General features: G+C 43.5%; 1 protein-coding gene across 1 annotated transcript in view; it reads left to right on the top strand.

Annotated features, from left to right (window-relative positions):
* Positions 1–604: 604 nt before the first annotated feature.
* ARHGEF4 (Rho guanine nucleotide exchange factor 4) overlaps positions 605–17633 on the top strand; it is an 86021-nt gene continuing 68992 nt past the window's right edge. The window contains 4 exon segments of the mRNA XM_035008306.1: positions 605–621; positions 680–1064; positions 1344–1398; positions 6075–6079. Of these exon segments, the coding sequence (XP_034864197.1) occupies positions 605–621; positions 680–1064; positions 1344–1398; positions 6075–6079 (462 nt within the window).

Below are 17633 nucleotides of genomic sequence, written 5' to 3'. Positions count from 1 at the left end.
CACCGTGCGTGTGGCAGGGCCAGGGGCTAGAGGCATGTCCCGGCCAAGCGCGCTCCCCCGAGCCAGTGTTCACGGTTGCATGCCAGAGTCACGGCCCCTGGATGAGTGTGGCCTCCCACCTGCGTTCCCGCCCCAGATGGACACAGAGGCGCTGCCCGCAGTCTTAGCGGAATCCTTGGAGAAGAAAAGCAAGCGCCCACCGGCTCTACTCACCACCGTGGCCTCGGGGTGTCCGCTTTTGAGAATGACCCTATCCTAACACACGCGTGCGAATGCTGGCTGCGGGCAGCGGCCCTGCGGGGACCGAGGGTGGCCCGGTGACCCGCGCGCCGCGCCCGCGCCCGCCGCCTCTCCAGGTCTGCGTGCGCGCGTGCGTGAGCGCGTGCCGACCGGGCCCACGACCCGCACCCGGGTCGCCGCCGCGGCTCCGAGCCCGCCAGGCTGGCCGGGAGCGGGCGGCGAGAGAAGGCGCCGCGCCCTGCCCGGTGGGCGCCTGGCCTCACCCTGAGCCGCGCGCGCCCCGCGCCTGCAGAGGGTCCCCCCGCCGCCGTGGCCGCAGACCGAGCAGACAGCGGCCGTCCGGGAACCTCCTTAGCGGAGCCCCATGATGTCAGCTGGCCCGGAGCGGCGGCCGTGCGGCGGCGGCGGGCATGGGGCCGAGGACGCCGCGCGATCGCCTGCACGCCCCTCGCCCTCCGACGGCGCTGCCGGCCCCGGCCCGGGCACCGGCTCGCTCGCCCTGTCGCCCTGCAGCCCCGCCGCCTCAGCGGCCCCCGCGCCCTGGCCCGCGCCGCCGCCCGCGGCCCAGCCGCCCCCAAGCCTGTGGCTGGAGCTCGGGCCCGCCTGCATGAGGGCTCAGCAATGCCCGAGCGAGTCGAGCGGGCAGACGAGCGGCGACCTCGGCACTAGCAGCAGCAGCAGCGGAGGCAGTAGCGCCGGGCTGTCCCCGGGCTCCGACTCGGACAGCAGCGGCGTGGTGTGCGGCGGCCGCGGCGGCAGCGGGGGCATGCGCGGCGCCCTGTCCCGCTCCTGGAGCCTGGAGAGCCTGCGCTCGGCCACCGCCGGTAAGGGCGCCGCCCGCGCCCCTGCCGCTCCCCGCGTCTGTCCTCTCCCGAGCTGCTGCTTCTCTCTCCTTCCCCCCTCGAGACTGTCTTGCCTCCTTTCCTGTCCTCCCTCACTTTTTCTGTTTTTCGTTTCCATCTTCTGGTTCCTTGCTTCCCATTGCTTTGCCCTCCTGATTCCTTTTCTTTTCCCTGGTTTTCTTCTGATTTGCCGCCACCACCACCTCCCACCATCCCTGTCCCTTCTTTCACCCACTTTTACCAGTGGGGCACCTGTTACAGCTGGGACCTTGTTGCCCCCACCCCCGGCAGGGCGCGTCGTCAACTGAGAAACTGAGTGCCGAAGGTGAGAATAGAATTTGGTCCTTGATGCTCTGTTTCCCTTCCCCAAACTGTTCTTGACCGAACTGCAGCTCTTTGACCTTTATAAAACAGAAGGTAGGAGAGGGCTCGCTGGCCAAGGGTGGACAGGATTCAGTGCGTTTGGTCCTGGCTTCAGGACAGGCTCCCCACCCAGAGGAGAGGGTTTGTCTTGGACCCGCTGAAATAAGCAGTGCTGTTTCTCTGAGATAGGATTGCTCTGGGGTCCCCAGGGACCATGTGCATCCCTTAGTACCCCCCTTTCTGTTCGGAGGACCCAATTCTGGGTACAGATTGAGATAAAGACTTTGACCCTAAATACTAATTAAGGACGTCCAGAGTGGTTTTATAAATGGTGATGGCCTACCCTTGGTTGGTTGGCAAACGGGATTCTTTATATTTTACTTCTTGCAAAAATTCAACAAGTTATTTTTGAGCCCCTGAAGTGGGAGCTGTAAAGGAAGATAAGTGCTGCCCAGAAATCAGAAATGGGGGGCTGGGGGAGGTAATGCTTGCATTATGCTTATGCATGGTGTAGGGGGTGCAGCCTGGGAGAGCTGCGTGGTCCTACCGAGATAGTGGAGGTGGAGGTGAGGCTCTGCGTGTGCCCTGGTCAGAGTAGCGGAGCCAGAGAAGGGGGCATGCAGACAGCAGTTCTCCCCACCCCGCAAAGGCGGAGCACAGCCATGTTGGGGAGTAGAGTTAAAGGCTGGCTTCCAAGGCTGTGAGAGTACCCTTCCTGGCAGATAACAGGGTTGAGACTCTGCTCTAAAGTCGGTGGTTTGGAAAAGGAAAGTGAAGGGTGCCCAGACCATTGTATTGAGCACTCCATGATTCTCATCTGCTCCGTCCCAAAACAAACACATGAAACTCAGAAAAGTTGGCTTCTCCTCCAAATAAAAGTTTTTTCGGAATTCTACAGCCCTGACTCCTTCCCATCCCAATTCCCTTGAAACTCTCCTTTCCCTCCCTCCCTGGGATGCTTAAATAGAACCCAACTTGAGAAAAACAAGATAATACTGTAAGTGAGACTTTAAGGAAACTGACAAAGGACGCTCTTTTTTTTCTTAGCCCAGTAGCTTTCCTTCTACTTCCAGAGTGAGAAGGCGCACCTTCTCCTCCTCAGCAGTGGCAAACAGGCCCAGAGAAGCTCAAGGAGGTGGCCCTGGTGCCCCCAAGGGCTGCTTTGCCCAAGGGCAGAGCTGAAGCAAATGGAAATGGGAGAGACCGGGTTTGTTAGGTGACCTTGAGATTCAGGGACTCCCAAGACCCCCCCCCCCCGGGGCACTGAGGCCACCTGGATGAGTTTCAGAGAGAACAGCTGTATGGGTATGAAGGTCTGGGGTGGTGTGTATGTGTATGTTGGGAGGCGAAGCAAGGTAAAAGCTAAGGCCCAGAAGGCTGCTCCTTGAGGGGCTCAGAGTTGCCCCTACAGTGGGAGGACAGGGTTTAAAGCAACGTGATATCGGAAGAGTTGATGTGAGACCCAGAAGCAAATGCCATGCCCTTCACAGAACACAGGTATTGCTAGGCATACGGACAGCACACTGCCCTTGCTCAGGGGGTGCTGGTCAGTAACCAACCACAGAGACCCAGGGCTTGAAGGCATTTTATTTTTTTTTTATTTTTTTTATTTATTTATTTTTTAAAGATTTTATTTATTTATTTGAGACAGAGAGAATGAGAGACAGAGAGCATGAGAGGGAGGAGGGTCAGAGGGAGAAGCAGACTCCCTGCCGAGCAGAGAGCCCAATGTGGGACTCGATCCCCGGACTCCAGGATCATGACCTGAGCCGAAGGCAGTCACTCAACCAACTGAGCCACCCAGGCGCCCCCTTGAAAGCATTTTAAATCCCCTCTTCATCCTCTGCCCTCAGTCCCATCCCTCAACCCTCTACTACCTGCCTTGTTTTGGGGACCCTGTATCAGTTGTATTCAATACTAGATTTGTTACAGGGTGCTGCCATGAACCCTGTAGAGTTTTGTGAGTCCATGAAACACATCACAACTGGATTCCTGGAGAGAATTAAGCCCTAATGTCCTAAGACATCTACTCTGTGCAATGCAAGAATTTTCTTCTCTTCTCCTAGAACAGTACTAGCTATTTGCCATCCTTGAGAGGAATTGAGAAAATAGGCACTCAAGTAATACTCTTTGGATTTGTGGTTTAGATGAGATCTGGTTGGAAAGGCTGCCATGGAGAGGGATTCAGTGGGAAGAACAAAGGGAAAGTAATTTGTCAAGCATCTTCTATATGTTCCATGTTACCTGCTTTACCACATAAAAATCCAGTGAGGTAAGCATTATTATCCTACAACTCAGGTGCAAAAACAGGATCAGAAAGATGCAGTAACTTACCCAAGGTTGCCTAGCTAGGCCATGTCTAACTAGAGCTTCAGACCTGGATCCGTGTGATTTGATAAGAGCTCTTTACCAGGTTTGGAGGGAGGCTCCAGTGGAGTGCCAGGTCCAGAAAGAAAAGGTGTGTTGGGGTGGAGCGGCGGCAGGGGGGTACATCCTGAAGTAATATCTTGGCTCCTTGCATGCTATTATCTTTATTTGACAGTCATGGCTTTTTTCTAGATCCCAGTTACCCCATTTTCACAATGAAAACATTGAAACCAAGAATCTGACTCCTTCTCTAATCAACTATAAAATTCCATGATTCTAGTCAGAGCTGTTGATTTGGGGTAGATACCCTCCGTGAGTCGGCATTTATTGTATATTGTATTTCTGTTCCGTCTATGACTCTAAGACAAAGCACATGTGTGTTTAATTGAACTGTGTTTCTCTCTTAAGAAAGATTCAGAATTACCAGTAAAAGATCCTTAGCAAACTTAATTATTGTTGTTGTGATTTTTGTAATGGAGCGTATTTGCTAAACATTTTTGTAGTTGTCAGCAAGAACCAGAAAGGCTAGTACTTGAGGCCGGAATTGCAACTTACCTGCAGGGCAGAACATCAGCTAGGGAATCTAGTAGAGAACTGTAGATTCTCCTTATTTCCAAAAGACTTTTTAAATCTTAAATGTCCAATCTTGGCATTTTCCTTTGAAATTTCACTTTTCCTGTTGTGGAGAGGACCTTCCTTTAAGGCAGAATCTGAAAATTAAACATAGTTGACAAGGTGGAATTGCTCCCTCTGTCTGCCCCACTGTCTCATCCCCCCTAAGCAAGTGCCTGTAGTCTCTGCAGCCCTCAGCTATATTATCACACTGCTGCTACTGGGTTAAGGCTTTTTAAATTCCTATTCTGATGTCTTGTCTGACAGGATTACTTCTCAGTTCAGGCTTCTGGGGTTGACAGTTTTCACTACCTGTGCTATTGCTTGGTTAATGCCATATGACTTCCTGGGAGAGAATGCTTGCTACTTCCACATTCCTCTGCAAGTCCCTGAGGCATTTTTCTGACTCAGATAGGAATCAGACTTTTCAGAAAGCTAGGCCTCTCCTGTAGTCAGACATTTATTTAACACTTGGCATGTTCCAGGCACAGCGCTAGGCACTAGAGATGGTAGGCAAACCATACATCTTGCCCTTAAAGAAATGACAGCAGAGTGAGACAGACAGTGACAGTTCATTATAAGGGCTCTGATAGAAGTAAATCCAGTGGGATGATGCGTCAGGGGTGCCCAAGCCACGCTCAGTGGATGGTTCTCTAGAAAGACGCACAGAACTCAGAAAAGCTTTTACATTCATGGCTTCAGGCTATTACAGTGGAAGCCTACAGACTAAAATCAACTAAGGCAAAGGGAGCATAGGGGCAGAGTATAAGAGAAACCAGGTGCATACTTCCAGATGTTCCCTCCCATGGAATCCCGTGGGCCATGCTTAGCTCTCCCAGTAACGTTGTGTGACAACATGCAGGAAGTATTGCCAACCAGGAGAGTTCGCCAAAGCCTTGGTGTCCAGGGTTTTTATTGGAGGTCAGTTACTTAGGCATGTAGTGTCCACAAGACTGACCTTAGTAACTTAGTCTCCAAGCTCTCCAGAGGTCACACTGATGCAGTGTAGTCCAAGGCCCCCATCATAAATCACACTGTTAGTATAAAGTGTCTGGGGTGGTTGAAGACCCCAGGTATACAAAGCCACTCTTATCAGGCCAGATATTTCAGGGACTTAGAGTCAATGTCCTCAGAACCAGCTGAAGGCCAGCCCTTCCTTCAAAATGTGTAAGGTTTGTACATCCCCAAGCTTCCCCAAGGAAGCTTAGGAGAGAGGCACCAGACCCTACTTGTTATGAGGGGCAAAGACAGGGAGGGAGGGAGTCAGAGAAACCTTTCAGGATAAGGTACTGCCTGAGTCTTATTGCCTGCAAGTTAGCTGTGTGGTGAGGAGTAGAAAGAGCCTTCACGATGAAGAGCCAACACAAATGCAGAAAGATGTACAAAGGAAGGGAGCCTGTGTTTACTGAGCACCTGTGCTGGGTATGTGTCAGGTGCTTTAAATATGCAGGAATTGCAAATAATATGGAATGAGGAGCATAGCAAGAGATAAGGAAGACCAGGCTGTGACTCCATGCTAAGAACTGTGGACTAACAGTTCTTGGAGCCATGGAAAGGTTTTAAGCAGGACATTAATGTGGCCAAATGTTTGCATACTTTCTCTCCTTCTTTGTTTTTATTATCTCATCCTTTATTTTTAAAGTTACACAGTAAAAGTTACTCTTTTTGGTGTATAGTTATAAGAGTTTTGACAGATGTATACAGTCATGTCGCCACCACCATAATCTAAATACAGAAGAGTTCTATTACTCTAAAACATTAATGCTGCCCCTTTGTAGTCACCCCCCTCGCCCACCCCCAGTTCCTGGCCAGTTTGACTATTGCAAGAGTGTCATATCCATGGACTCATATCATACTGCCTTTTGAAGCTGGCTTCTTTCACCTGGGATAACACATTTGAGGTTCCTCTGTGTTTTTGCATGTATCAATAGTTGTTTTTCCCTTTTATTTGCTGAATATTATTCCACCGAATGGATATACCACAGTTGGTCTGTTAGTTCACTAATTGAAGGGTTTTGGGGTTGTTTCTGTTTTTTGTCTATTATAAATAAAGCTACTATGAACATTAGTGTATGAGTCTTTGTATGGACATAAGTTTACATTTCTCTTGGGTAAACACCTAGGAGTAAATTGTGGGATCATTTTGTAAGTATATGTTTAACTATAAGAAACCATCAAACTCTTTTTCAAAGTAGCTACCATTTTCACTCTCACCATCAAAGTATGACAGTTCTCATTGCTCTGTATTTTCTTCAGTACTTAGTACTGCCAGTGTCCCAAGCCATTCTGTTAGGTGTGTGATACCTCATTTGGTTTTTATTTGCATATCCCCAGTAACTACTGATGTTGAACATTTTTTCATATGCTTATTTACCATATGGGTATCTTCTTCTTCAGTGAAGTGCCTGAATCTTTTGCCCAGTTTTATTGGATTATTTGTTTTCTTATTACTGAGTTTTGATGTGAGTTTTACTCATATATTCTGAGTACAAGTGCTTTGTCAGATATGTGATTTGCAAGTATTTTTTCCAGTCTGTGCCTTGTATTTTAGTTATTTAACAGTATCTTTTGCAGAGCAAAAGTTTGTAATTTCAGTGGAACTCAATTTATAACTTTTCTTTTATGGAATATACTTTTAGTGTTGCATCCAGGAACGCCTTTTTGAACCTGAGGACATAGAGTTTCCTGTTTTCTTCTAGACATTTTTATAGTTTTACATTTTATACTTAGATCTTTGATCCATTTTGAGTTAATTTTTATATAGTTTGAGATGAGGGTCAAAGTTCATTTTTTTGCATATGCATGTTCAGTTTTGTAGCACCATTCATTAAAAAGATTATCCTTTCTCCATTGAATTGCCTTTGTACCTTTGTCAAAACTCAACTGTCTATATTTGTGGCTCTATTTCTGGACTCTGCTCTGTTCCACTGATGTAAGGGTCTATCCTTTTGTCCATACTGTTTGTCTTAATTACTATAACTTTATAGTGTGTCTTGAGGAAGGTATGTGAACCCTCTCATTTTATTCTTCTTTTCCAGTATTACTGTAGTTATTCTAATTTTTTTTTACCTTTCCATTTGCATTTTAGAGTCAGTCAATATCTACAAAATGTCCTTCTGCAATCTTGACACAGATTGTAATGAATCTGTAAATCAATTTGGGGACAATTGAAACCTTGACAATATGGAGTCTTTCAATTTATGAACATTGTACCTCGGAGGCTAGGAAGCCAAGCCATGGACCACCCATCACTCACCTGCAGTACCTATAGATTTGGATGAATTCTTTCCTTCTAAAAGTTTCCAAAATATCCCAATGTTCCTGAGCCTGCCAGATAGTGACATTCCTCACTGACCTACAAGTCTGGGAATTCTATAAGCCCCAAATCAGACTAGTTTTTCTTTCTTTTTTTTTTTTTAAGCTTTTAATTATTTATTCATGAGAGATAGAGAAAGAGAGAGAGAGGCAGAGGGAGAAGCAGGCCTCCCACGGAGCAGGGAGCCCGATGCGGGACTCGATCCCAGGACCCTGGAATCATGACCTGAGCCTAAGGCAGACGCTTAACCATCTGAGCCACCCAGGCGCCCCAGACTAGTTTTTCCAAGAAGGTTTTGTAAGCATTGGCTGCATGAAGTCAACTTAGGTCCTTAAAAGTGTCTGGGTGTATGTCATTAAATTCATATTCTTACATTCGTATTCTTTAAATATGACATTCTAGTCATATAGCCAAGTTTCCAGGTATTCCTTCCGTTAACAAGGAGGACAGATTCTTATCGAACCTATGCAAACAATTATGTTGCTATGAAAATAAATAAGAGTACTCAGAGTGTCCAGATTCTGGAGGGGTCAGGCATGGAGAAAAAGGTATAATTAACAAATGTTTCATTTTACAAAAGCATAGTCTACCAAATGGCTGTTTATCATTTAAGGATAACTTAAGAGAATAAAAGCAGTGTTCCTTATGTATCCACAAATTAGAACATTAGAATATTAACAATGTTACAAATAAAACCCACAATCATCCTTCATCAAATCATTCAGTTTAATGTAGTTAATTATCACTCTAGTCTATCTTGGGTTTGTAATTTCTTAAATCCACCTGCTTCTCTGCTAGAGTTTTAGAAATCCAATGTTGGAATCTCAAAGTTGATTATGTGATATCATCAGAACCCTACACCCAAAAGTACCTGGCATAGTCCCTTCCATGGGGTACTGAGACAGTTCTTTGTTGAAGAGGAAGCTCTCAGGCCATTAGCTGTAGCCTCAGAATAAAAGAAAAAACTATCTATAGAAGACTTAAAGTGGCTATGGTTAAATTATTACTAATAATTTTAAAAGTGAAAGATCTCATGAGAATTCATAACAAGAGTAGTGTAACAGACAAGGAATTTTGGATGTTTCTGCTATATACAAAACAAGATAATAAAGTCAATCAGAAAATTTCAGACATCATAATTATAAACATAATGATTAACTGTATTTTCAAAGAAGATAGTTAACATTACAGCTAATTTATTTAAATGAATGAGCATAATCTCTACGTAAAATATTTTCAGATATAATATGTAATAATCCTGACAAAATTTATTATGAATATACCAACCATGTAGTTAGAATATACCAAGAATATCTATGAAGAGGTTGAATAAGTCTGGAGCAGGTCCTAAACATTTCAATCCCCTGTTGAAAACTACTGGCCTACAAAATGCTAGATTCAAATTAAAGAAGTAAAGTTGCAACCAACTTTACATTTAAAAATAAGTGAAATCATGATTTATAATACTATATTATTGTCATATGATACCAGGCAAAGTAGTACCAGTACTCTGATAAACAGGATCACATCATGGACAGCAAGGACATTGGCAATTCTCTAGGAACTTTCCATATAGCATACATTTTCGGAAATATTTCTGTTAACATTTTACCCATTCATATTTAACCTAGGGAAGGTTAGACATCTCTCCTAATTTGACAGCTCTTCCCATTCAGCTCATCTATGGTAACCTATCAAATAAACCTAAATATTTCTAGCACTTGTCTTTTTCACAAGATGAAAGAACAAATGCTTTATGATTTTCCAAACACCTTATAGGAAATTCCAAAGGCTATTTCAGGTTCAAAAGTTATCATTAAGGATTTAATTTTGGAAGGGCAAAATATCAAAAGTTGTCAGGAGATTTGAACACTGATTAAGATAAGATCATGAGTTACTAAACAATACTTGACTAGCTGCTGTTTAACGAATGTGATGATAAAATATTTCCAAAATAAACGTGATTGTAAGGAATCTTAGCTCTTTTCTAACTAAGAAAGCTTTGTGATCTGAAGTAATCAGACATGGCAAAGTCAACATAAAACACAATGGTTTTCATAATATACAGAATCTCTGCTGTCTAGGCAAATTACACAGAAAGCAACAGATAATCTTCTACAACTTCTTATGAAGAGCAAACCAATAATCCAAGAAAATTTTGTAATTTTAACAAAGAGACATCAAATTTTTTTTTGCGTCAGTATAATATTCAATACTACAACTCCTTTTGCAAATCTTATAAAACCTACCAACTCTTTGTCAGCTTTGACCATGACAAGTTGAACTCTTCTCTTACAACTTCTAGTTCTGTCTATATCCCTTACACTTCTCAAAGAGGAAAAAGCAAACACATTTGTTAACAGACCCAATTATATGTATATAGTCTCTCTATAGCATAAAAAATAAGAGCTCTTAAACTCAATGAATGATTCAGTATTCTATCTTATTGGAATAATCTAAATATCTATTGACTATCCATTAGTTAACTCCCAGTTTGAGTGACATAAAAATCTTGGAAATTATCTTCAAGCTAACATACTTACTGTTGAAAGAGGGTTTGTCAGAATAATGATTCAGTTTTGTTAAACACATGTACATTATTCATAATGGTAAACATTTAGTAGAAGTAATGCTAGCTTATATAAAAGTAAGCCTATATAAGTTTAGGAAGAACATACCCAAGTAGAATAAAAACCTACACATATATTATTTAACTCTGATAATTATTTAACATAGAGAAGACATAGTTTCACTTATTAAGCCAAAGACTTCCTAAATTATCTGAACTTGAATAGTTAAACTGTTTCTGAGGGGTTTTTTCACATTGAAAATATTTGAGGTTCAATTTCCTTATCTTCTTATAATACTAGGAATAGTCAATTATTACAAATGCTAATTTATTTTTAAGGTGATCAGAATAGAGCTTCTTTAAGAGATTTTATAATCTAATTTGGTAACACTATCTGAAGTTATGAAAATATTACATACTTGCACAGTGAGAGGGAAAGTCCTTTCTGAATTATAGACATGGAAACATACAGACACATAAAGAGGTTTATAAGCTTCAGTTGTAAAATTTCAGCCATTTTACAGAAATAAAAAACTCACCAGTCCAGATATCTACCTCCTGGTGGGCATGGAATTCTTAATTGACTTGAGCTTAAGATAGACAAAGAGACAAACAGAAGACTAACAAACCAGATTCTCTGCCATCTTCACTCAACAGAAACAAGATCTCTATAAAGCATTATCAGTACCAGAAATTAAGTGAGCACTCAAAAGGAATCAAATTCAAATCCTTACCGTGCTACTGATGGACACAAGTCCAGAGCCCAGGCCCATGAGCCCGACACACCATTGTTTCCCCATCACCAGTCAGGAAGGAGAGGCTCATCACCTGGGTGGAGCAAACAGGGATCTGAAGACTGGCCCTGAGACTGTACGAGTCACAGCACCAAAACTACCAATGATAAAGTGCACTGGGCAATTGAGATGGTTTGATTCAGGCTATTGCAACAAGGAGAATGTTCCTTACTGAGGAAAGTCTCAGAGAAGAGAGACAAAACTTGGGGTTTTATTAAACAAGGGAGTCATTGAAGAAGGGCAGAGGTGGTCTTATCTCAGGATATGGGAGAGTGGGGTGGTCCTTTGTATTCTCAGAATACAAAAGGATCACAAAAGGAGGGAGATTTTTCTGTTTTCTGGGAGCACAGGGCTCAGCTGAAGTTCAACATTGTCCAAATTGTTCTTTCCTTTTCTATTTTTAGGAGGAGATTATGTAGATTTGGGATTATTTTTCCTAAAATGTTTAATAGAATTCAATAGTAAATTATCTAGGTCTGGAGGACTTTGCTGTTATGGTCTTCTTTCTTTTTTTTTAGTTTTCAGTCAATTTAACTAGAGCCTTGTCAACTTTATTGACTTTCCAAAGAATCAACTTTTGGCTTCATTGACTTTTTTCTATTTTTCTGTTTTTAATCTCATTGATTTCTTCTCTTACCATTATTATTCCCTGTCTTCTGCTTTCTTTGTTTTTTTTCTACCGTTTTTTTTCCTAATTTCTTAAGGTATAAGTATAGACAATTGATTTGAAACCTTTCTTCTTTTCTCATAGAAGCATTTAAACTTGAGTCTCCCTCTAAGCACTGCTTTAGCTATATCTCACAAATTTGGTATGTTTTTATTTAATTAAAAATATTTTTTTAGTTTCCCTTGTGACTTCTTTTATCTATATATTATTTAGATTTTTTAAATTTCCAAATATTTAGGGATTCTTCCAAATATCTTTTATTGATTTCTAGTTTAATTCAATTACCATCAGAAAACATATTTTGTATGATTTAGTTCCTTTAAAATTTTTAAAGCTTGATTTTGTGGTACAGTATGGTTCTATCTTGGTTAATGTTGGGTGCAAATTCCATCTTAAAAGATCATTTTTATTTTTAAATAAAGAGAACAATTAGGAGTCCATCATGAACTGAACTGAGCTGAAGCTCCCAGGCATTAGAGTAACTAAGACAAGGCAAAATGAAGCACCAGTCAAGCCTTTGATCACTCACTGTGAAATAATCAAGAGGAGAAAGCATGATTCCACCCCCCAAACACCCCCCCCCCCCACCCCCCCCCCCCCCCCCCCCCCCCGCCCAACAGTGTTTCATTATCCCAAGTATCAGGGCAGGTGGGGAGAATGTTTCACTGCTGAGAGAGGACAGAACAAAAGATTCCTGACATCTTATGGATGGGGCCAGGGGTCAGGAACAGGGAAAGGACAGGAGTACTGGGTACTGAGTCAAAATGGACAAAAGAATCTTCAAGGTTTCTCTCCTCCCTACTATAAGGAGGTCTCTATAGAAGCACCTGAGTAAGGCTTTGGCTGAAGGCCCCCAATAAAGAGGTCTCCAAATAGAGGCACTCTCACTGAGGTAAGTAGTCCAGGACAGACAGGTGTAAGGAAGAAAGATGCTGAGTTAACTTCTGAACATGTTGACAACTTGGGAATCAAACAGTAAAGATCAAATCCCCTTCTTCTGAGTGTTCAAAGAATTAATTGCATTAGTCATGTTTTTATTTGCTAATGCTTTGATATCTTGGGGTCTTGCTGACTGGGAATAAAGCCACTCCCAGGCTACCTCTTTCCTAGAGAGCAAACACTCATCTGAGGCCATTCTCTTCAAATGAAGGCTAACCAATCCAGAGCTCACACTCCCAACCACCTCCTTTATGGGGCTCTTACACTGAGTGCCACTATCCCCTGGCCCTAATCATCCCAGGGTCAGAGACCAGACAACTATAGGCAGCCCCTAGACCCCAGAATCTGCTGAAATTACTCAAACTAGTCACTTCTAAGCCTGGTTACTCCATGTCGCCTTGACTTCCCCACTGAAACCACCCATGTTTTCCCCCACTTCATGTGTCCCCTGCATGGAAACTGTGAGCATTCATGACAGTCATTTCCATGTCCACATGTCTTACCATACCTGATTAAAACAAATCTGGGGTACATTTTAAAACACGAATTTAGGTGATCTGGGCTTCCAGACCTATCAGTTAGGCACCTCTCCACCCACCCTCTGCAGTCAGCAGTTGAAAGAACACTGTGCAGATGAGAAAGAAGAAACGCCACTTTAAGGATTTTTCTATGTAGTCCTCACAACCGTCCTATTTCATAAATAAGAGAAATGGGAGCTCACAGAGTTTAACTTACGGTGATCACATCACACAGCTGATTGATTATTTTAGAGTTGACCTCAGGTCTATCAGATTTCCATGTTTGCTCCATTCTAGCTGTCTCTGACCTGAGGCTTCTATTTGGTCTCTGCAAAAAAATGAGGAAATCGATGCATAGGGAGCTTGTCCAAGGCCATTAGTGTGAAAGTGAAGCTAGAAACATGTACCCCGGGGCGCCTGGGTGGCTCAGATGGTTAAGCGTCTGCCTTCAGCTCAGGTCATGATCCCAGGGTCCTGGGATCAAGCCCCGCATCGGGCTCCTGCTCAGTGGGGGGCCTGCTTCTCCCCCTCCCTCTGCTTCTCCCCTTGCTCATGTTCTCTCTCTCTCTCTGTATCTCTGTGTCTCGAATGAATAAAAAAAAAAAATCTTAAAAAAAAAAAAAAAGAAACATGTACCCCAGAGTGTGTGGCCTGGAGCACCAGTCTTGAGCAATGTTCAGTGGAAGAGGAATCCATAGATCAAATCAGTTTGAGAAATGCAGGTTAAAATGTCTCAGAGCCCATACTTTTCATATCTGTATGTAGTGCTTTCAAAATTTATTTGACTCCACAATTCTGTGTGTGTGTGTGTGTGTGTGTGTGTGTGTGTGTGATGTGTCTTATGCTGCTTTTCTCTGCATCAGCTTCCTTCTTAGTGTGCTTCTGCAGGTTGCCTGGAGCAGCCCACAGTGTCCAAGGTCAAATGTTACAGTCTGTTCTCGTAGAGAGGGCAAGTGTCTCTCATTCCCAGTTTGAGATCCCTTGAGGAGGATCCCGATTGCCTTAATGTGTGCAATCATCTGAAGCCAGCACAGTCATAATTCCCTATATGAGCCAGACAGACGTTCCAAGAGGTATGTACAGCAGGGAGTTCCTAGTCTCATTAAAAAGCTACTATTTATACACAAGAAGCAGTGGAGACACTGTTGCTAGAAAGCATAGCTCAGACACCACTGCTAAGGAGGCTGAAGGGGCGAGGTTCCTGTGCAGGCTGGCGAGGTTGGCTTTGAGAGGTTTGTGCTGGACAAGTGCAGTAGCTCCATGCTCAGGAGGCAGAAGAGGGCTGGCGGGGACTGCAGGATAGAGCTCAGGACCTCTGCTAGCAACCTCAGGGCCTGCTGGTATGGAGCCCAGCAAAAAGACTCTCCTTATGGACATGCTTCATTTCATCAGGGCCTCTGCCTCCTTTTCAGGTTGCAGCCATCTGCCCCAAGAAAAAAGAATTTTAAAGGCACTAGATGTGAGGGACAGGTGAAATTTGGGGGAAATAATTGGCAGTAAGTGCCTAATAATTGTTTGCAAGTACTGTTCTCCCAGTGCATCCCTTCATCTGGCTTCTCCTTTCTCCTGCTTCAGGTAACTCAGCAGGCTTTGAAGCAGTCTTCTCTCCCTCCCTCCTTCCCTCAACACTGTCTGCAGTGCCTTGGGTGCCCTACCCCAGGTGGTCTGCATTGATGGAGAGATGAAGTTAGGAAGAGCACTTCCCTGGCCCTGAAGCAGTCTTGAGCAGTCCCAAGACCTTCTGTGTCTTGTCACATCTCACCCACATCACGAGTAGATCGGCTCTCCTGTACTTCCTATAGGGCTTTCTTTACATATGTCTGCCATGGTGCTCTAGCAGCCCCATGACCATGGGCGCAGGCAGACGGTGAAGGGGCACTGACCTCGCCCTGCAGGCCCAGGACACAGCCCAGGGCGCAGAGTACAGCCCAGGACTACACCGTGCCATCCTGGCCCTGGACACATCTATGCAGGGCCACAGGGAGACGGTTCTGTGAGGTGACAAGGCAGCCAGCTTTCCCAGGGTCTGGAAGGAGCTATTCAAGAGCCCAACATGATGGTGGATCTTGTTGTGTGCCATGACTTCCACATTCTCACAGGGGTCCTATGCCGAGAGCCTTCAGACCCTCAGCAGTGGGTGTTATGAGCTGTGTCAAGGCCACGTTGGCTGTGGGTTTTTTTTTAAGATTTTATTTATTTGGCAGAGAGAGAGAGCACGCACAAGCAGGGAGAGTGGCAGGCAGTGGGAGAGGGAGAAGCAGGCCCCCACTGAGCAGGGGGAGCCCGATGTGGGACTCGATCCCAGGACCCCGGGATCATGAGCTGAGCTGAAGGCAGTTGCTTAACCAACTGAGCTACCCAGGTGCCCTTAGCTGTAGGTTTTAATGGAAAAGCAGCTTGTGAATGTAGTGAAAGATATGGATTAATGTTCTATGTATCAAATCTGATCTTCTGATGTTTTAAAAAGAAACAGCCCATGGGAGGTACTGGAGGATTGTGAAGGACACTGGACTTGGCAGCCACATAGACTAGACACTGGGTTTGGATCCCAACTGTGCCTCTTGCTGTGACAAGCTGACAAGTGACCTAATTCTCTGCTCTCAGGTTTGTCATCTGTAAAATCAGAAGCATGAGATGATCCTGAGGATTTTCATGAGGAATGAAGGCAGTAATGTGTGTAAAGTTTCTAATTAACTGCCTAGCACATAGACAGGTAGACACTAGGTGCTCAATAAATGTATGGAATGAATGACTGAATTTCTTTTTTCTTTTTTTTAATACTTAGTGTTTTGTTTGGCTTTCTTTTTTTATTATTATGTTCAGTTAGCCAACATATAGTACATTAGTTTTTGATGTAGTGTTCATTTTCTGATAGAAAAACAAGTCGAGTAAGTCCACCATGGATGAGATCTGTCTGTGCTCCAGGAGTACCCAGGGAGCCTGGCCAGCCACCTGGACGGCGGGCTCGGGCAGGTCACCAGAGGAGGCGTTGACAGCCCCGAGGGCTGTCCCAGGGCTCTCACAGGAGTCTGCCTCAGATTGGAAGCTTCCTGTTGGCCTTGGATGACCAGGACTCACAGTTCCAGAGCTGCATCTGTGTAGGTAGTCTTTCATCCCCGAAGCATCTCAGGCCTGGTTACTGCAGGGTAGAAATTAGGATCACCTGTGCGTTGTGATAGATGGACACAGAGAAATGAAATTGGATCTGGGGTTCAGGAGATTTAAGAATTAACTCTTAATTGACTTTTATTATTACAAAAGCAATGTATGTTCATTATAGAATTTTTTTTTGAATAATCGCTCATAATCTCCCAACCAAGAAACCATTGCTATTAACATTTTGGTATATATTTGACCAATCATTATTCCATGTGTAAACTTTTTTATTAACAAATAGAGCCCCTACTATATGTTTTGTCTCAGGACATGTTTTTTTTTTTTTCCTCCACTTTTTTTCCTCCACTTGTGGCTTCTTTGGATGTCATTAAATATTCCTATTATTTTCATGGCTACATTTTATTGACATGTCATAATATTTTTAGTTAATATTTTATTGTTGAGCATTTAGGTCTTGTTTATAATTTTCTAGTGTCTTAAAACTAAAACACTTAATTGGTATCCTCCACATATCTTTGTGTACTTCCCCGATTATTTTCTTAAGCTAACCTTCTAGAAATAGATTTGCTGAGTGAAAATGTACATAAAATTTGAAGGTTTCTGCTAAGTTTGAATTAAATTTTGATTGCAATTTTATTCACCTTGCTACAAATCCCTGGAACAGGATTATTGTCTATAATTTCAATAGTATATTAGAGCTGATACATTTATGTTAGGAAACCACACTACATCATAAATAAGATATTTTATAAAATACTTAATAGAAGCACATTTTATTTTTAGCAATGAACATGACTATGATAAAAAAAAAAATCTGAGAATGGATAAGCATAAAGGAATAGGACAAAATTGCCCATAATCTCTTTTCCCAATTAGATTTCTTCTTAACATTTCAGTATTTTCCTTCCAGATTTTTTTTTCTATGCATTTAAACACAACTGAGATCATTCTATATCCTTCATTCAGTACTTCTGCTAGTGTGATTTGTGTGTAGTAAAGTGTGCTTGGCCTGTCTCCATCAGCCTTTCCATGACAGGGCACAGGTTTTGTCCCTCCTTGTGGCCCGACATCGCACAGCACTGTCACAAATACCAAGCAGATGCTCTATACAGACCTTCTCTGAACGGATTTGAGAGTCAGGAAAAGCAAAGGTAAAATTAGTCTTGTGACCATATGGGCGGGGAATTACTGCCATATAGTTAAGCCTCAGAGCCTCTGCCCTTCCAGGATTAACTCACATTGCTGCTTCTCAGAAGTCAGGAGAAAAATGGTTCCCTGTACACAGATCC

This window comes from Mirounga leonina, unplaced genomic scaffold (genome assembly GCF_011800145.1).
Source record: "Mirounga leonina isolate KUSES-001 unplaced genomic scaffold, KU_Mleo_1.0 Mir_151, whole genome shotgun sequence".
NCBI classification, from domain to species: Eukaryota; Metazoa; Chordata; class Mammalia; order Carnivora; family Phocidae; genus Mirounga; species Mirounga leonina.
This window is presented reverse-complemented; position numbering and strand designations above follow the sequence as displayed.